At 41.3% G+C, this 21,168-nt stretch overlaps 1 protein-coding gene across 2 annotated transcripts in view; it reads left to right on the plus strand.

Annotated features, from left to right (window-relative positions):
* LOC117243345 overlaps window positions 1–15,569 on the plus strand; it is a 34,476-nt gene extending 18,907 nt beyond the window's left edge. For both annotated transcript variants that reach the window (XM_033510735.1, XM_033510736.1), the window contains exons 4-8: window positions 960–1,073; window positions 1,975–2,061; window positions 12,361–12,561; window positions 13,277–13,462; window positions 14,122–15,569. In XM_033510735.1, the coding sequence (XP_033366626.1) occupies window positions 960–1,073; window positions 1,975–2,061; window positions 12,361–12,561; window positions 13,277–13,462; window positions 14,122–14,828 (1,295 nt within the window). In that variant the 3' untranslated portion in view covers window positions 14,829–15,569. The remainder of the gene's footprint in view (window positions 1–959; window positions 1,074–1,974; window positions 2,062–12,360; window positions 12,562–13,276; window positions 13,463–14,121) is intronic.
* Window positions 15,570–21,168: the final 5,599 nt, after the last annotated feature.

A 21,168-nucleotide genomic window follows, 5' to 3' on the forward strand; every position in this document is an offset into this window, starting at 1 on the left:
GAGGACGAAATCGCGCGTAACAAACGGCCGTGTACATTTGTCGGGGGGTGGGCTCGCGTTTAGCCCTCCCCCCTCGACATTAACATATTCCGGCCGATTCAGGGCAAACATCGACGCAGCGGCGCCACTCGTTCACCCCTTACTTCCGGCACATTTGTGTTTTGTTTCCAGCGAACGCACCCCGCGAACGCGCGTCGCCGTTTTCGCGAACAGTTGGCCGCGTTTCTCGCGAAAAACGCGTTGGCAAGGCGCGTGCTAGGGGTGGTTTTGTCGTTAGGGATGTTTGTTGCGCGTCGACGAAAGTCGTACAAGAGTATTCCTAGCTTTTTTTCTGAGCATTTCTCCTCGTCGGTGAATTTGGTTTGGTTGTGTGCTAATTTTTGGTGATTGTTCTTCTTATTTCAAGGTAAATATGTTTTTTAGTGAGAATGCGTTTTGCAGAGGTATATTATCATATACTTTAAAGTGAGTTTGTAGTTTTATATACTCATTTAATTGCGAATCATTTTTTATAAACTTCAAGTGAAGTACATCCATTTTGTACAACATTTTTATATCTTTATTCTCATATTTAAATTCTTGTACTCTTGTATCTACTTGTACTTGTAATTTCTTGTACTAATTTCCTATTTACTGTAAACGAGATTTCTTGTATTTATAACAATGAAACAATGTGAAAGCGTGCGAAGAATCGGTGTAAGTAGAATCGGACTTACAGAACAGACAAATCTTTGTTTTCAATAATTCGCTTTACATTCCGAGAATTCTCAGCTTCAGAAAGTTTATTGGATTTCGCTTTTGTCCTTTTTACGTTTCTTATCGTAAATAATAGTACTACATGAGTTTTTTATTATCTTTAGGTTCGAAAGAATTTGCTAGGAAACTGAGATGTGATCTCGTTTTACCGCCTGGCGATAATTCCGTCAACATCCTGTTTTAAGTTTCTACTTTTGTTCCAGGGAAGAGCTTCACCTTGACGATTATGCTACAAACATCGCCACCTCAAATAGCCACTCTGTCGAAAGCGATCAAGGTCACCGTCGATGGACCAAGAGAACCCAGATCAAAGACAAGTAAGTGTTACAGGGTTTTACCAGCAGTAGGTAACTCAGCTTTTAAACTTGAACAGACACAATAGATGTTTAATCATCTGCTTATATTTTTGAAAATTTGGAGTGGATTATTACGAAGTAGAATTTTAAAGAAGCTAATTGTTTGAAAAAAATTTAATTACGTTTTCGAATACTTCTATTCTCCTAAATATATAAATATGAATTTAGTTGGATGGAACATCTGCACTTAATTAGATGCAAATAATTTACAAACGCAAGTGCCAGTTAACTCACCAACTAACAAACTATCCTCCTTCTTTCTATTACTGAGCATACCTAATAGTTGTATTTCTTTTTAACGCCATTCATTTTTAGACGCAAAATTTCTAAAAAGAAGAGGAAAAGAAAAAATAGAAATCATCTTCCGAAATCACTGATATTCACTAAAACTCCATCAAACCTTAACCCGTTGCCTTACAATTTCTTTAGCTAATACTTTCCAACTTCAACTAATATAGTACGGGTCAAATCACTGGATGAACATATACTGATAACTAATTATGTAATAGTTATAATAAATTGTACTAAACTCATAGAGAACTCAAGTAACAATTATCGAATAGCTTACATCGTAAAAATATCAAATTTGACAGAGATATTGAGAACAGTAATAATCTACGAAGAGAATACAAAGAATGCAAGTCACTGGTCAATTAAAAATGTTAACAAACTGTAGTAATGATTAATAAAGAGCTCAGCTAACAAGTGGACAATTTACATCGCACGATGTTCAAACGCTGTTGTGAAGTTTGTAAAAAAATATGAGAAACGAAAGTCAGTGATTTGTCTGACCCCATATCACTTCAGATTAGAAAAAGAACACACGTTGTAATATACCACACGAATTCACGTTGCGTTTCAGGACACCAGGCCTTTCATCCCTTCCACTTCGGGCCCAGGCCGTTCCCTTTCGGCCACCCTCAGGATCCTCTGGGATTCAAGTTGTCCGGTAAGTGTCTGCCGATAGAACACTCCGTCCAGATCTGCTACCTGCCGGTATGGCACATAGTACAGCATCCACCTCGTAGCTCGTCTCCAGCTCCAACCGGATAACTAAGTTTACAACCCTGCATCATCCCCTTTGCCGATGTCGCGAAGGCAAGCTTGCTCCACTCAGTCTTGGCTTGCTTGGTGGCTACGAAGGGTGTCAAAATTGAGCGTCGGCAGGCGCCGACTCAAAATTGAGTTTTGCCACGGGGCGTCTAAGTGGAGAAGACTCTGATTAAGCCCCGGCCTTTCGTTTGTCGACGCCACTCTTCGCCGAAACTTTGCGCCCCGTTTGACGAGCGACTTCTCGCGCTACTGAAATTTCCGATCGTCTTCGAGGGAAACAGCCGCTAGGCCCATACTTTGACTTTCCTTGGCAGTTGGAGAGGAACGGAAGGAACATTCGGTGGTTTCATCGTCACGAGGATTCTCTAGGTTTAGATTCGTTTTGGTAAATTGTGGTGAAATTCGCCAGTGGCTATCAGCAAACGACTAAAATTAATATTGGAACTATCAAACTTGATTTTCTAACGAATTACTAAAATCCATATATTTCCAGACCTCTGTCATCTTGGGCCTCCAAAAAATCGAATATGGTTAATCCCGGGTACCACAGGTCTTCGTTATTTTCAACACTAGAAGGTTCCATCTCTGAAGCATCCATTTTTGTCAATTTATCATCACACGAGCAACCGCATCACAGGCTTCTATCCCGATCTTTAAAAGATCGAATATGATTAACGTCTTGATACCACAAGTCTCTATTACCTCAAACACAAAAAGTTTCATCTCTGAAGCATCCATTTTTGTCGATTTATTACCACACGAGAAAGCCAGAGCGAGCGGCCGGTTGCAGCGGCGATTTCCGGTGGCGGCGCATTCGACGAGCTAGTTTGGCGGCGCGGATTCCAATTCAAATTCGTTCGAAGCTCGAAATTTTGATGGGACTAGCCTCGAGCAGCGAGGGTCGGCTACTGATACTGGTGCACCGACAGTGTATTGTTTCGGCATGATAAGCGGCTTAACGGAGCTTCTCTCCCCTGCCTGCCCCCGGGGGTAGTGCGGAGTAGCAGTCCTGCCGTCGATTTCTCGTCTCTGCGCTCCTATCCATCCCCTTCTCTCTCTCTTCCTCTCCCTCTCTTTCTGTCTATCCACCCTTTCCAACCCTCCCTTTTGTCCTACCACCCCCGTGGTCTACTCAATCAAGGACCGCGCCCCCGTCGACTTTCTCCTCTTCTTCTTTCCTTCAGATTTCCCATAGTAATTTCAGCTAACGAGGACGGACGCAACAATTTCCAGGTCGGCTGCATAAAATTGTTCCACGGTAATCGCTGAGCGGAAGTGTCGCACAGTCTCGTGTCGTAACGCGGCTATACAGCACGGCTAAATCGAATTACCGAGCTGCGCGATGGAAGTTCGCCGCGTTGGATATTTTGCGGAGAACGCCGGCTGTGGCAGGAAAATAGAAGAGGATAGGGTACGACGTGCAGGAACAACGACTTCGTCAGTTCTATTTTTGCCATTGTCGAACTTGCTTGCCCTAGGTAGAATCAACTTTGTTGTAATTACTCTTGGTAAGGTTGGTCGTGCTTGTATTTAAGGTTTTATGATAGGATCGCTGTTCTCTGGTCTATCTTCGTACTTGTTTCAATATTCTTTTTATAAAAACACATTTGAGTATCGAAATGTACATGACGGACGCGAGGAACAGTTTCAACGACCACTTTACCACGTGTGCTGGTTTTAGCGTCGTCCTATATTAAAGATATTCTCATCCGAAAATAGAGTATAGCTACGACTCTTTGCATTTCTTTTGAAGTGGAGCTTCATAATCCACCATGTAGAAGTTCCACTTTTACCCAAAAGTTGTTCGCAGTAGTAATCTTCTACAGGAAAATTGTCATCATCTGAAAACACGATTACACTCGAGTGTTTTTATTCTTTTGCGACAAAACTCGACAACCAACTATGCGTGAAAAAAATTGTACTTTTGTCAAAAATCTCGTCACACTCGATATCCAGCTTCCAAAGTCTCGATCTTCCGCTTCTAGAAAAATATTTCTTCGATTTCTAACCAACAGAGTTTTCACCCTTGTACTTCAAGCACAACCCTTACGTACCACGAGGAAGAATGTTCGTTCGCTAGTTCCTTAACCACCCTTCCACGACAAATTCAATTCTCCTTCGAAGGAAACGCGCTGTCGCGTAACTGGGTCGCAGTCGCGACCGACATCACCCTCATATCGATCGGTTTATTCCAAGCTCGTGTCCACCACTTTTTCAACCCTTTCGCTGGTAGTTCGACGGTCAGCGCATAGGTTGCGCCTCTGTCCAGTTCGCCGCTGGGGTCAGTCGGACAAGCGTTTCAACTTTCGCCCACCCTTTGCAACACCAAAGGGGCTATAGCCTATCGTTGTTCGGATAAAGACGCGTTTCAAGAGCTGGTTTATTAGATATCCGCGTCCGGGGGTTGATAAGGAGAGGAAAGGGGAAAGAGAAGAAGCGAGAGACGGCTGGCTACACGGCGAGCCAGGGGTTGTTAAGGTGCCCATTGAGGTGTAACTAGGGGGATGTTATTAAATTTCGTTCGGGCCTAGCTCGAGGGGAGGCTCGAATTTTATGCTATCCCTGAGGACCATCGAAGTCCGGTACAGAGTCTGTCTTTATTCCATCCGTGAATTTTCTCTTCTTTTGTCCTGTTTCTTTGAAGGTGTTCAAGAAGCGACGTATACTATTGTTCGTCGGTATCTGGATACTTGTATAGCAACTGTGTTTGAATTTAACTCTCGCTTATAAGTATCAGAACGCTTATGAAGAGTGAGGTTAACTTTAGAAGTTACTAGAAAATTATCAAAAGCTTTGGGATTGTTATCTCGCTTTTTAATTGTTAAAAACTTTGAGAGCTATTATCTAAATTAGTTTTAAACTGCTAGAAAATGATTAAAAGCTCGCAAAGTAATTATTACTTGCTTGAGATTATAGAATGTCAGGCAAATGAAGAATTCGTATATTGGATGTTGCGATCAAACCTCTTTTCTACCTTCATGCGTGCTAAGATCGAATTCTTTCTTTCATTTATATCCACTACATTCCTTGATCACTGCTCTTGGTTAACCGATCCTGTCATCCATACTGTCAATTTTTCTGTTGTATTTGTTGTTACTTGAGCCGAGATTCTAGTTTGATTTTTAAGAGAACTTCTCTGTGTTCCTCATCTAATTCGTTCAATATTTATTCAATGCGATTAGAGGATCGTGAAGATCAACGTACGATTGTTAAACTAGTCATGTGCCTCTTATACTACTAGATTTTGCAATATAAATCGTAATAAACAACTTTTTCAAATTTCTGGGCGGTTATCTTGTATAAATGCAAATTTTTGTTAATTCTTATTAATTCGGATGAATCATCATATCTCATATGTAACCAGGTGTCTGTATATTTATAAACGAGAGATACATGTAACTGACTGTGTTTTTTAATTCTTCATTCGTCTTTGAATCGATTCCTCTTTCCTGTAACTATTAGCAGAAACGCGAAAAGTCTTTGTTCAAGGATTTATCAATTCGTCAGATGAAGTTTCATCGTTGAAATTAATTTTCACGCAAGAAGAACGTTCCAAACTTTAGAGGATTCTTAAAAAATAATCATCTTATTTCTAGCTAGTAATTATCTTTGATATTTTTCTTCGAAACTCTTTATCTTCAAAGATCATCGATTCGCGATCGGGTTGTTGCACAGCTGGACGATTGAATTTCAGAACGGGCAGCGACAGGATGGAGGAAACACGAGGAAAATTAATGTATTCGGTGAGTGGCAACACGCGAGAAGATCCTCGTTGAGATTGTCCGAAGAACGAAAACAGGCCGATCACGTGGCTCCCGGGAGGGCGTCTTTGTCAATCTAGCTAAGGGGATGAAAAATCGCGAGAGCAGCCAGGGATTCGAGTTAACAAGAACAGCTCGCGCAGCTCGATTCCCAACTCACCCCGAGTTCCGTTGTTCCACCTCTTTCTACCCTCCAGTGTCAATTAACCGCCTACCAGGGGTTGGGGGTTGCGCCGGAAAAATCGCAACCCCTGTTTCAATAAGGTGGCCTTTACCTCATTTGGGGGAGATTGTTAGGAGCGTTCAGTTTAAAACTGTCGCGCGCCTTCGTTTCACGGATCGTTTTACAGTAGATCTTCGCGAGCTTTCTTTAAAGAGGACCGCTCGTTTTCTTCTCTTTCCTTCATTTCCTCTCCCATGTAGTGCTTCTTTTGGAAATTCGATATGGTAAATTTTCTCGGAGAAATATCTAATCGATTGTAGAAAACAGAAGGTGGATCGTGTTTTAGATCTACGATCTGATTGTCAAGTTCGTTTTACAGATTTTGCAGTATGAACTGATATAAATGACTCCGTAAATCACGAAACAAGGAGTTTAGCGTAGATATACGTAAACGAATGTTATAATATACAAGGAGCTTTGTTCATTTTGGGTTCATTAATATTTTAGTTACTTGTGCGTTTTGATACGAGGAATTGTAGAGAAATTTAGTCGGTCTAGAATTGCAGTTAATAATATTTTCCTTCGAGATAATGTTCGAGACCATCGACAGTTTTTTCAAGTGAAAACATCGACGAGTTCTTTTATTCGTTGTATTGTACTCGTGTTCGAAAATGATTATTTGGAATGATCCTTTTAACTCCAATCTTATAAAATTCACTGTATGAACGTAAACTTAAATTTTGTCAATTTTACAATGAAACAAATTCCAACAAAATTTCACACACCTTTTCTACGTTGAATCTATAGAATATTATAGAATCGCTCATAGAATATTCCATAGAATATCTTAATTAGTTTATTTAGTTCAGTTCCGAGTTTCCGAAGAAACCAACCCCTAATCGAAAGGCAGGGTGTCGATTTTCAGACGGAACCCGAGTCCTTCTTAAAGGATCCTTTCACGTCCACGGAGAAGCGAGTAACCCTTGACGAGTGCGGTGCAGGATCCTTAAAGGTTCCCTTTTTAAGGGTTGCTTCTGTCCACCCCAGCGTCAAATCACGGCGGATCCTTTAAATTCGCGTCACATTTCACCCTCCTGCGTGTCTTGCAAGAGCCTCCTGGGGCGTCCCGTCTTTTAATCAGCCCTGGTGACCAGGAACTTTCGGTCGCGGCGACGGTAACTAATGATACCCTCTGTCCTTCTTCGTTCCCTAACTTCTATCGTTTCCTCTATCTCTTTTATCTTACAATGACACGAGAACCCGTAAACACAAAAGGACGGTAAATGAATTTAATGAATTTACATACGACCTTGTCAATTTCTAATTTACTTCTGCATAATTTCATTTCTTACGACTTCTTAATTCATTCGATATTTGGTGACTTACATGTTACTTGACGTCACTTCTAATTTTCAAATTGCAACTAAAGAAAGTTATTTGGTTACATCAGCGTCACCCAAACTTTTTTCGAGTTGTAACTCTTTCGTTATATTTAAATGACTTGCAACCTCCCCTTCTTATGCAGACGAATAATTTGGATACTATAATATTTCAAAATATAATTCTAATTCGGTATTAAGTGACTGAAATATAAAATTTAGCCAGCCTCAACTTCTTCAGAAACACCTTGCGCCTCTCTCCTCCTAAAATATCGAGGCTCCCCTAAGAGATTGTCACTCGTGACCCGAAAAAGTATTGGAATGGAATCGGTATCTCGAAACTCGTCAATTTCTATTTCCTCGTACATAACCGTATCTAGTCAAAGAACGAGCGAAGAATACGACGGATAGACGTGACTCGAAAGGGTAGCGAGGAAACCTGTACAATGAACGTTACGAAAAGTTGGCCGTTTTTATCCGTAACTTCAAAGAGGATGCAAGCGTAAATAAGAGAAGGAAACAGGCACCGAGGGTGAGAGGGGATGAAAGGTTGGTGTGCGGAGGGCGAGAGCGAGAGAGACAGCAATTTTCTCGTCCTTTCTCGAAATATCTCCTCGCAGAGCTTAGATCGGTGCCAGGGACCTTTCCAGGGTGGCATTTTAGGGGTTGCTGCGACGCGATAATGAGAACGGGCGCAAAGGGTGGGTGTGCAAAGACATCCGACCGTCGGTAGCGAGAGGCTAGGACGTGGGAAACGGGGGTTGGGGGTGGTAGGTCGGCGGCAGGTTAGAGGGACGGCGGGGGTAGTTAGAGAAGAAGCTGAAAAGAGAGAGAGAGAGAGGGGGGAGGTTGAGCGAGCAAGCTACACAAGGGTTAACGCCTTAGCAGTAAGAAGGGCGTTTTAACTCCTGTTTTGCATAGATTTGAATAGATAAGGAGGACAGGAAAATACGCGAATTAATTTATTATGTATCTCTGGCTGGTTGCCGCCCGGAGGGGTTTTAAGCGAGCAACCCGAACGGAACCGGCTTTACTCTTTACTTTCGAGCCTGCCCGTCACCCTTTAGCCCAACGTCTTTAAACGCCGCCCCCCTAAGTTTCCCGACGGCTCTCACTCTCCTTTCCTCCGCTCTCTTTCTCTTTCTTCTAGCTATGACAAACGTAATTCGCTTCTGAATCTCACGGCTTAGAGTTTCAGGGAAGATGGAAAGAATCTGGAGGCGGGTGACGTACTTTTTTCTCTTGTTCGTTTTCTGTTTTCTTAATCGCTGTGCAATTAAGGAAAGAAGGAGATTTAACGTTTTCTATTGTATTTTCAGTCATAGCGTATGTTCTATGTGGGTAGATTTTAACCGTATGTTCAGGTAGGAACATATGAAATGTCCCATTCTTAAGGATTCATATTTTACTGAGTTCTGGAAAGAACACATGTAGATGTTTATGTAAGTGTTAAGGGGTTAAAATTACCATTATTGTATTTCGAAATGATATATTAGATATGTTTACATTTATTTTGAGAAAGGGAAACATTTCGGAAATTGGTATAACAAGGTTATTTCCAATGAGTGTCTTACGTATCACCGATACATACTACTAGTTCCCTGGATACTTCATACGCGATAGACTACAACAAAGCTGTGCAAGCCGTTCTTATTATTTAGTAATTTATTACGCATAGCTATTTTCTGTATTAATATTTCCAATATCCGACTTTCAATATCTGATTTTCAATATCATTGATTCGTACTACTAATTCGCGGTAGAAATTACTTTTTACCAAGATTATCATAATTCTACCATTTTCAATTTTAACGAAATTGACTCGATCAGTATATTTCATTCACGATTCACTTTAATGAGACTGTCTGCGTTACCTGTCCTTATTATACAATAATTTATTCCGACTAATTATCTCTAATCGTTACTTTCAACGATTGTCTGCCATACCATTGACTCATACTACTAGCTGCCAATATAAGCTACTTTTTGCAAAGATTATCGTAATGTTTTCAATTACATCTTTTATTAAAATCATTAGACGATATTATAGCTCTAAAAATTAGTTAACCACAAGCTTCTCTGGCCAAGTTTCAAACACGACAAGTATCGAGAAATAACACGAACGCGTAACCCGACGTGTGGGGTGGTTAAAACAGCGGAGCACATTTTGAACATGCTGCTCGATAATACATCATCCCTTAAAGCTTCTGTACCCCGGTGGAAGGTACACATAAAGGCAACTAACCCTAGGGCCGTAACGTTTAAGCTTAACATTTCTCACCCCTTAAAGGGTAGCGGCTCCTTGAACCCTTTCAGCTCTCTGGCGTGGTTGTGTCTCTTTCCCTCTGACTCTTTCAGAGGCTCTCGCCTGGCTTCTCCCCTCATTAGTCTTCATTTGTTTTCGGAATTATCGCCCGCCACCCTCCAACCTGGCACGCGAACTCTCTCCCCCTCCGAAAAGGGTGCCAGCCGTTTTGGGGGTTTATTAAATTGAAAGTATGTTACGAGCTGGTTGAAACAGATACGCGCCGCTGTCAAATACCGAAACTCTCCAGTTCCGTTCTATCAGCGATTAGGAGAACCGAAATTCCCTCAATTCTAAGGGATGAGACGATTTCGCGAATTTTCAAATACGAAATCTTCCAAAGTGTCACATATAAAAATTTGGAAACTTTCGAGTATAAAATTTTGCAAAGTCTCAAATATATAAAAAAAAAAAATAAAATTTTGCGGAGTCTCGAACACAGAAGATTAGGAAAATATTAGGAATATAAAGATTTGGAAAATTTCAAGTATAAAAGTTTACAAACTCTCAAGTATACGATTGTGGAACCTTTTGGCATACAGAAATACATTCCTCGGTATGAAAGTTTCTATTAATACGTTCGAAGGTTTAAGGATATCTTCGTTTAAAATAAATATGAATTCCTGTGCGAAGACTCGAGGGTGGATTTTCAGAGAATAGGCAAGCAAAGTCGTCACTTACGGCGCATCAGGTACAGGAAACCCTTGGCCTCCTTAAGCTCGCTCACAGCGTAGCTTTCGCGCGCCTCTTATCGTTTTCTTAATCCCCTCATAAAGTAGCTGCATCCTACAACCTTCCACCCCTCTCTCTGTCTCTCCGTCTCTCTTTTCCTCTGTGAGTTTCCAGCTGGGTTGCTCGTAGTTCCACGACGATGTGGTAGAACGCGAGATAGTGGTGTCCTCTCTGGCAAGCTCGGCTTAAAGAGAGCTTAAAAATCACCCCTTCAACCCCTACCGAGCTTTTTCCATCCCTTCTACCAACCATACAACTGTTGGAGGGGATTCAATGGCAGCCAATAGCGATGGTCGCGAGCTATGTACGCCACGCCCACGTTCCAGTGACCAGACAACCCTCCCCACTCTTTAACAGACTTCCCCTACTTGTCACCCCCGTTGTGATCCCTACCCCTGAAGCCGGTGGCTTCGGAGCTTTCACGGAATTTTTAAACTGCCCCGCACAGATGACGGTATAATCTGCTATTGATCAAGGTGTTTCGAAAAACCGATACCATACCGATGACTACGGGCTTCACTTTTACTCCTTTCCACCCCCAAACGTCCGCCACCCCTGCTCGCGAGCTACAACTCGTTCCGCCGCGGTTTCCTAACTTCTTTACTCGATCGTTTCTGTTAACGCTTCCACTTCTCCTCGTTTTTATCGTGTTAGTTCCAAGATCGAATATTTATCTATTTTTATATCCTCTGGGGGATGAGTTTTTCGATGATTCGATGTAATAGATATAATTAGGATTAATTTCTTCTTTTTTTTTTTACCTTGGTTTTCGTCTGTTTAAGAAGAAGGCAATGGAAGTTTGGAGGAAGGGTAATTGCGTTGGAACAGGTTAAGCTTTGTGATGTCCTGAATTTAATTGTATAGCTGCATATGTGAACGATTCCCATGGTCACCCGGTATCGGCTAGAATTGAAATAAAAAAGAAAGGTGATCGATCGTTTCTCTATTCTCTGTTGGATAAATTTAACTGTCCATCCACGTCAAACGTTCGCTACGTCAAAGAGAAGCGTTTCTGTACCTCTATCTGTCATCCGCCGATCGTTTATCCACCTGACATTATATAACATTTCCACATCTCCTCCAGAGTGCGTTTCTTTTTCAGTCTCGTTGCTATTTATTGCGGTCGTTCCTCACGTTCTATATTCATCCTGGGCCAAGATTGATTCCTTTTAAAAGTGGCGTTCAATTTTTTATTGGATACGAAATTGTCTCTTTGAAAATACAAAAACCTTTAATTGATATAGTTTGAAAATAAAAGTATAACATGGTAATTACGTTGCGTAATAAATTCGTTCACTATCTAATCTATATTTTTAGCCGCGGCCTACGAACATATGATAATATGAACATATGATAATATGAACATATGATAATATGAACATCTCCTTCGTGGTACACAGTGCACGTTTACAATGTTCCAAATTATAATAATGGAATATTTACTGTACTATAAATATCGGAACATCAATTATCCTAATATTTGCAGAAATATTGTTCGCGAATAATCGTCGAATAATTTAAAGAATACCAAAATTCGTAAAAGGACAAAATCTTTGCGAACTAAAATGAGCGCAGTTTATAATTCGCTTAATCTACTTGCAGAGGATAATAGAACAAAATAATACATAGATACGTTTTCTCAGGTTCGTCTAAGGAAATATGAATGAATTTATTACACAACCAAATACGTCTGGAAAACTACAAAATTGAAGAATAATTTACAAAAAAAGAAAACAGCTTTTTCTCGTTTTGAGAAGGACTTTGGTCTTTATCGATCGAAGAAACGGTGGCCAAGGTGCTGGCCAAAAAGCCAAGCGACTGACAGACATTATTTTAGATCTCTTGGATTGCACAGGCTTGCAACACCTGGGTCTGGAGCAAGGAGCCAGCCAAGGGTGGGGTGGATTACCTCGGGGCTCTCTTCCGCCGCACTGTCTTCCGCCGCCTCCCGGTCACCATTCGCATACACATCCTCCGGCAGCTGGTGCGTCGGCCTTCAATCCCTTCCACCACAGCATCGAGCAAAGATCTCCTAGACTTCCTGGACCTAACTCTGGTAAGCCGTTTTTAACTTTATCGTCTTATAAATAAACTGCGGATCTTTATGTGTTTGTGGATTGTTGCAAGCTGCAGCGATGCACATGATATGCGAAAATATAAAGCGCATCTTTATATATTTATGGAATATTTAACGCGACAACGCGTAATATACAAAAATATACTGCGCGAAATAATTAGAAGATAGTTTGCTCCGTGTGATTCTGATTTTTATACGAACTATCTTTGCCTGCGTGTCCTTTTAATTGTTTTAGCACTGAAATTAGCAGCGCGATTTAAATGATCAATTCGTGGTATTCTAAAGGGTATTTTTAAAGACTTTTCAAGATTGCAATGATTTTGGTAAACTATATGGATGATGGGATCACTCATTATATATTTTGTATGATTATTCGTAATAGTTTATATTAATATCGATTATATCAATTATTTGACTTTTTTGAACAGCTCGTATAAATCCTTGTATATGATGATAAATTCATAAATTTGCATAAACATCCGTAGTTTACATAAAAGGCCATGTCATACTGCAAAAAAAAAAAAAAGAATTACCCTCAAATGATAGAAAGAATTAGATTTAATCAAATTATTTCTTCCAATAATCTTGTTTGTACGATCTGTAAAAAGGATATCAGACCTTGGTAATAGTGTCAGATGATTTATAGATGTTTGGCAAAGAGATGAAAACTGATTGGTCAATGGGTTTCTTAAAGAACCGTCCAGGAATGATTTGGGTCCAATCAGCGTATCCGTCAGGGAGGTGACCCCGACCACGTCACCTGGTAATCCTGGACCTGGATTACTCACGACGGCTACTGTTGCGGCACCAACGCCTCCGGCGGAACCTACCACCACCACTACTACGCCTAGCCCCTCTGGACATCATTCACATTTTCAAGGTATCGATTCGCTTCAACCAAATCTTTAAATTAACATTATAAAACTAACGAAAATTATTCTTTTAATCCTTTAAATCGCTAATAAACAGGGAATAAATAAAAAGTCATATAGTTTTAGATTTTAAACTTTCACGATGATTAGACGATCACGGTGATGGCACATTGGTGGTTCTTCGGGTTTCGATCGTATTTTCGAATGCTTCAGTTCACTTCCTCGGAGTCCCGAAGAAGCTGAGTTCGGTGGACATTCCAAATTACTTCTTCAAGGTACACCTAAAAAGGTGTACCTTAAAGCGCAACGTACTATTAAAGATACGATCGAAATTCGATCAACCAAAAATATGTCAATTATATAATAATATAATAAAGAGTTCGGATTTAACAACAAATTCCATTATAACAGTATGAAAAGAGCAACATGCCGAGAAATCGTATCGAAAAGAAGATATCTTCTCTGTTAGCGATTTGATCTGTTTTACACAAGTCGAGGATTACAACTGCCTATTAAAATATACTTACTGAACTCAAATATCACCTCTTATCTTAAACTTCGATCTCCAATTTAAATCTTATGCCTGAACTTCAATCTCTAATTCATCTCGATAAATTAACAAAAAAATGAAGAATTCATAGAACTGATATAATCACTTTAATGATAGGTCTTCATCTTCTGGGGGCCACTGGGTCTATCTTCGGATCGATATTCGCTCCGTTGCTGCCACAATCCTCTTGGCTCTACAATCCACTCTACCACACGCAGCAGTACGTCTTAGAGCCGGAATGGCATGCTCTAGCGTTAAGAATGGCCCAGCAACGGCTCCAGAGACCTGACCAGGCGCGAGTGGAAGAAATGAGGAAACTTCGTGGCAGCAGTAGCAGTCCAGAATCCGCGTTGAAGGAAGAAAAACGTCGAGACGACGATCAAGATGTTCTTCGTAGATCAGGTCTGGACAGTCCTGACGGAAGCATAGAAGTGGACGATAGGAACGAGAATGATGCAAACAGAGATCGCGTGAGGAGCGACGAGTCTCTTCCGGAACAGGATTCTCCAAGGATCTCTCCCATTAGAAGCGACCTGGAAGACACTACTGACGTCACATTTCAAGATGCCTCCGTTCACCTAAGACCTAGTATAGAAAATTCGAACGATCAAGAGATCACGAACGATGAGATTCCTCGCAGAGATCTGAAGATCCGTCTGGAAGGCACTGTGGATCTCAGTACAAAGAAAGGACAGGATAAAGAGAACGTAGGACAAGATCTTACCACCAGGAAGAAAGAAGACGATACCGACGTGGAGAGGGAAGGCGTGCGAAGCAGAAGAGAGAGAAGCCCTAAGCCTAGACAAGTCTGGAGACCGTATTAAACGAGGATATTCTTCATTCGATAGATAAATATCGAAATTTTACGTGATGGTCTTGTTGTAAATTTCAACCAGATCTGCCTCGATTAATTTAGGGTCTGTTTTAATATTAGACAGTCGTACGGCCAGGTGATTATAAGAGAGATTTGTATCGATGTAGATGAGCCTGAACAAGGTTCGTGGAAAGCTCAGAGCCTGGTCCTGGAACCAGGAATTATCATGGACTCGAGGACTAACCAGGGTTTACGTTCGTATAGTATGTAAATATATAAGCGGCGTCCAATTATTATTTAGGTTACTATTTCGCGTACGTGTGAAACGCTACCCACTGTCATTTCGAGTGAGATTAATCGATTTTTTCGAACGATCTTTATCACACCAGTCCTGATTTTCGTTTCAATGGACACAAGGTTGATAGAATCTCGCGAAACTTCAACTCCGACGAGTTAGGTTATTATCAAGGTCTGTGTGTGATAGGTATCGTTCGATTCTTTCTCGTCGCGGTAACTGTGAATCCGTGACATTGTAAATATTACTGACTTAAAGAGTCCAGGCCAGAGTCACGTGCCTCTAGGCTACCCCATCTCCTTTTTGTTTTTTCGCCTCTTTTTATGAGAGACATTAATCGACCGTCAGAAAGTGTACGTAACGAAGATCAAGTACGAGTCGATGTGACTGGCCTCGACGATGAGTTTCTTTCACTGTTTAAGTACATCATCAAATAAAGTAATATCATCCGTTCCATGAATGACCATCTTCTTACGCAGCATTTTCTTCGACACCAGCCTGGCCTGGTCTTCAAATAGTAAGTACTGCTTTTATCTGTTAAGCTCTGATATTTTACGTAATAACTCTTTGATTTTATAAGATACAGTTTTTAGATTTGAGATCGTGATTTTTATTATTGTAGGACTGTTTTGCTAGCAAGGAACAACGTTCCATAACAGTTCGTGTTTATTAACTTCTTAAATATTTTCTTGTTTCGGCCAAGGTTTGGAACATAGGAAATCTATTTACTTTTTAGAGATTACTTTTAAAACGTCTTTGACAATTACCGTTCGTAGGACACAGTGATCTATAAAAATTAGTTTCTGTTAATGTTTCTTACACAGTACTACGAAGGAAACTTTCAGAGTTTCAAAAAATCTCGAATTCCTCGGAAACTTAAAGAGAAGGGGAAAGGATAATTGGTTCCTAGTAAGTTTTAGCAGATGTCTTTACTTTCACGAGGTTTTGGGATAGAGAAAATTCGTTAGTTCCATCACAGAGGAAATTTTAAAAATTCGAACTCTTCGAAAACTCGAGGAAAGGGAAACGAACCGGGTCGTTTGGCAACTCTATCGATTTATTGGAAGATTCTTGATTAGGACAGGAAAATTTCGCAAACACCCGTCACGTTTCGCGGATCGATATCCTTTCCAGTGGAAGGGTGAGAATTGGCCGATTCGCGGGGGCAAAATCGGCGAAGTCGCGGACGCGCGCCAACTAACCCAACCTAATCCGGACGGACGAGATATGCAGCAGATTCAATAATTCGCCACGATTGCAATCGAGCGGGATGCACCGCACGCAAAAACGGCCAGGCCCGATATCCGCTCGGTGAAAAGGTCCGCGTGATTGATGGGACACACAAAGCGACCCCTTCCTCTCTCTCACCCTCTCTCTCTTCCTCTCTCTCTTTCTCTGTTTCTGTCCCTCTCTGCATATAGCTTCAACATTCACCAACACGCCCTTCGCTTCCAACCCTTGTCTCTCTCTCTCTCTATGTGTCCGTGTCACGTGGTTGAAATCGAGATAAAAAGACCGCAAAACAATTTTCTACATTATTTTCGGATGCGCCGCCCGATCAAATGAGCAATAATGCCCGGCACACCGCATTGCCATGAATCTTTCAAACGATGTATTCAACCGTGAGCGGCGTTGGTGCAGCGACGCGTTCCCAAACGATGAAAACGTCGCTCGTCCACGTTGCTAATTACGATACAGGTAAATATCCGCAACGAGCCCGGTAAAAATAGCACGGAGATTCGAAATGGAACGGTGAAAAGTCATTAGAGTTACTTAGTTTTCAATAGTCAATTGGCCATCGAATTAGGACCATCTAGCTTTTTAACTTTGAGTTTTAGTATGGATTTTTCGTGTTTTAATGCACTTATTATTTACCGTACTATTTACACGCTGTATTACTTATGTTGTAATGCATATAAAAGTACGACGTATTTTTGTTAGAATCCTACATACATATACATGTATATGAAATTTTACTAATTGCTAAGGTATTATACATATTTGTGTCTCGCCTTCCTATTCCTTGGTTATAGTTCGTATTTTTATCTACATGTTTATGCATTGTATGCATCTTATGATCTGATTATTTTATCAAACATTTTGAATTTTTATCTGCAGATCAAGTAATATGGTTGGGGACGAGTCTATAGAAATTTCCAGTAACATTGAAGTTGAGCGAATTACCTGATTATGGAAATATGCGAATATTCTTTCATAAAAGGAATTTCCTGGCGAATTTGGCTCTGTGACATGAGTTAATAATAAATGAATTAAATTAAATAATTGCTATGTATGCATGATGAAATAATTTGGACACCCAGCAATGGTTTCTATATTCCACATTATTTATTTCACATATAGGATGAAGTCCCATTAATGAATAAGAAGTGTAAATTATATGCACGCATAAAAATGGCGCGAGTATCATAGAGATGCGTGATACAGATTTTTTTACAAAATCTCTTAAACGATACTTAACGCCTAATATGTAACACAAGAAACGACAATTTTATGTAAAAAGAAATCTTACCTTTAAAGATTTCTATCACATTCCCGAAAACTACGACACAGTCTCAACTATATTCCATCCATCTGTAAAAAGAGACTAATACAGAAACTCCGGTCCTCTTCTCTCGATCTTTTCAGGACGTTTTATTTCTTTTTTTCTTTTTTTCTCCCTTCGTCGAAAGACCCTAGCGTACACGTCCATGCTGGTCGGGTTATCGTAACAAACTACCCCAATGACGACACGATTAAAATTTCACGGGGGTTGCGTGGCACGGGCGTGTTCTCTCTCTCGGAACAAACCGTCTCTCTGTATGATCCCTCTCTCTGCCGTGCCTACCCCGTCCATCGAGCCGGACCAGACCACCTTTCGATCCCCCTCTCGCTCACGGAGCCACCCCCTCATCCCCGTCGGGTGATTGGTACGCGACCGCAGCCACCCCCGCTTTTTAATACACCCGCACCTGCATACTCCACACCCGCAACCGGTGAGCTGCCACCGTACATACACCAGAGAGGGTGCATCCAACCCCCTCTAACCCGTCCCCCTGTTCTACTACCACCCACTAGTAGCTCTGCTCCTCTTCCTTCCTCTCTCTCTCTCTCTCTTTCTCTCTTTCTCTCTTTCTCCTTCAGCTACCGGTTTGGTGCTGCTGCATCGTTCGTCACGAGTGCTCGATCTCGCTCTCTCGCTCTCTTTCCCTTTCACTCTGTGTGTTTGCGTGTCGCGCTCTCGTTCCGCGTCAACGTCAACGGTGCACGCCGAGTGATTCATCGATCGAACACGTATTCGTGTCCCCGGCTCGTTCATCCCCCCGAAATAGCGACAAAGACTGGCCCTCTCCTCTTGCCCGGTGTGCGGACCGGAGCTAGCCCGTATGAAGCTATGCCCGAAAACCGCCGCCACGGCGTCGGGCACAGAAGCCAGAGAGACGGAAAATGCATTTCCAGAGTCGATGATTGGGGCCGTTCTTTCAATCGCGGTGTGGCCGCCTGCGGCTCTCGGCCGGCTCTCTTTCACCGATCTCGATCCAGACGAGAGAAACCGTGACTGGTCAGGGTTTTCCGCTTCAGAGGTACTAAACTTTGTCTTTGTTCCATATGGAAGACTGTAGCTACTGGCAATGAGCCTTTTGTGGATTGTATACTGTAAAATGCGACGAGGTGACGAAAGTTGGGAGACTTTGATAAATTGGTCGGTATCTGGTCATTCGAAAGATACTGTTTGTTGTAGAGTGTGCAATTGAAGCTGTACGTAGATCCGTTGTCTGGATGCGTTAGGATATCTTTTATTTCTAACAGAATATTACGATTTTATCGTCATAACTCTGCTTCGTTTGCTCTATCATTTTCGACTGAATTCTATTTTATTAACGTTAAGAAATATTTTTACAGTTTGGACAAAATATGAAAAGTGTGCATGATTACTCGGTTCAATTTTACGTTAAGTTTCTTAAAATATCAGAAATTCTTTTTACTGGCTGAAACAGGAGTGAGAATAAAATATAAAAGTTGGATGATCCTAGCAATGTTAATGTTAACCTAACATTGGTTAATTTGTTCATTCCCACTGATTTCGATATTTAACTTTATATAAACTATGTACCGAAGCGATCCACCACTATCAAAATCTAGCAGAAACACTGATCAAGACAGAATCGATTAGCCATCAGTTCTTCTAATCGCAGTACCTCATACATTTTCAAGACGGCTAAAGATTTCCGATCGCTAGTGATGCAGACGAGACAGTTGCGCCTGATTAAAGGGTGCAAAAGGCGTACAGGAAGGGTCAGCGAAGGAGGGATCAGGAATTATTTAACGCGGCTTCTCGACTTCTTCTGATCTTTTCCATCAGGTAGATGAACCCTTTCATCCTGAGGAGAGAGCATCGTAGGGTGGGTTGGCTGGCGATGGCGGGGATTCGAGGCAAGCCCCGATCCGCGACGATGAAAATTATACGCATACATAAGAGCAAGGTGAGAGACTGCTACGTTAAAGAAATTAGAGAGATAATTCCTCGGACGAATACCCAATTTACCCTTTCGTCCGAGCCCGAGCATCCTGGCCTTATTATCTAAAGTGCTCGGGCTGCGAGAGGCTGACAACGAACGAACAGGCAAGGGATAAAAAAAAAGAGGAAAGAAGGAGGGAAAGAGAAAAAGAAAAAGAACATGCACCCTTCTGACGGCAAGGAGAGCGCTGCTGCTGGGTTTGCAAGGACAAAAAGTATTAAAAGGACAGCTCCTCCTCGCGAACGTACAACCAACTGGTCGGCTGAAGGGATGCCCGCCAACTTTTTTCGGCTCCTATCATTTATTCACGCCGGAGTTATTTTCTTCCGGATGCTCTACTTTCCTGAAATGTAAAAGGGCAGATCTTTCGATCTCGAGTCTTTGCTGGTTTTTTAAATTAATGCCGATGTGGTTCTTAGGTTTGTATGCACGTATGATACAGGATGATAAATTGCCTACAGAGATGAGAAAAATGGAATTTCCCAAGGATACTACCAATGAATGTACTGTTTACCGCTAGTTTTCGAAATTTTCTTTCGATCGCACTAGCCTTGAAAATTTTATAAATTTTAGTGCATCAATCTCAGCGAAACGTTATTTCCATTAAAACTAAATCTATTCTGATGACGTGTGGAAATATGTTTATCTTAATTAAAAAAAGACACAGACATATGTATTTTATATATTACTTAATATTTACATACTTTTAATAATTTATGACCTAATATTTAAATATCGGAATATCGGAATATCGGAATACTTTCATCGTATAAAAAATTCTTTATAAAAAGACGAAATATCGTCGAAACTATCGAATTCGATGTATTTCAACATCACCGAACATATTTTCCCTAAAAGTCTTTTAAAAATTATTTTCCAAGAAGGTCAATTATTTTCCAAATATTTCCCAGAGATCTTCTAAGTATCATATTCCAACAACCCCAATAATTTTCTACGTTTCACCTGCGCGAAAGCTGCATTATAACAAGGAAACTTCGATTTCCTATATCTCCAAGTTTCCTTAAAGATTTCCGGAAGGATTAATGGAGGATCCTTTGGTCCCGGAAGCGTGACGCGTTGGCTCGATGCTAATAATAATAAACGATCGCAGATACAGTGGAGGCAGGTCGATGTAATTCGTACAAATGATAGTTTACGGCGATCACAGGGGTAGAGTATGTCGGTGGAGGGTGGTGAAGCTCGTATACATCGTAATGGCCCTGAAATTAGATCCCACCCTTGGCGCGGCTCCCGAGTTCGACAAATTCGGTTAGGTCGATGAAAAATGAATCGCTGTTACCACCGGCCTTTTGCTCTCTCCTCCATCGGCTTGGTCGGTTCGCATCTTCGATTTTTATCGGCGGACGTCCGGCACGCTTTAATTTATCGACATATAATTTATCGGGGGTGGCGGGATCTGTGGGTGTTTCAGCAAGAAAGGGATCAGCGTTCCAACGCGATTTTACCATCCGGTATGAAATGTTAAAGGTTCCGGAATTTGGATTCGGTTCTGTTGATTTTTCGATAGGTTCGCTGTT

Source organism: Bombus vosnesenskii, unplaced genomic scaffold (assembly GCF_011952255.1).
Source record: "Bombus vosnesenskii isolate JDL3184/JDL3185 unplaced genomic scaffold, Bvos_JDL3184-5_v1.1 scf7180000013265, whole genome shotgun sequence".
Taxonomy (NCBI): domain Eukaryota; kingdom Metazoa; phylum Arthropoda; class Insecta; order Hymenoptera; family Apidae; genus Bombus; species Bombus vosnesenskii.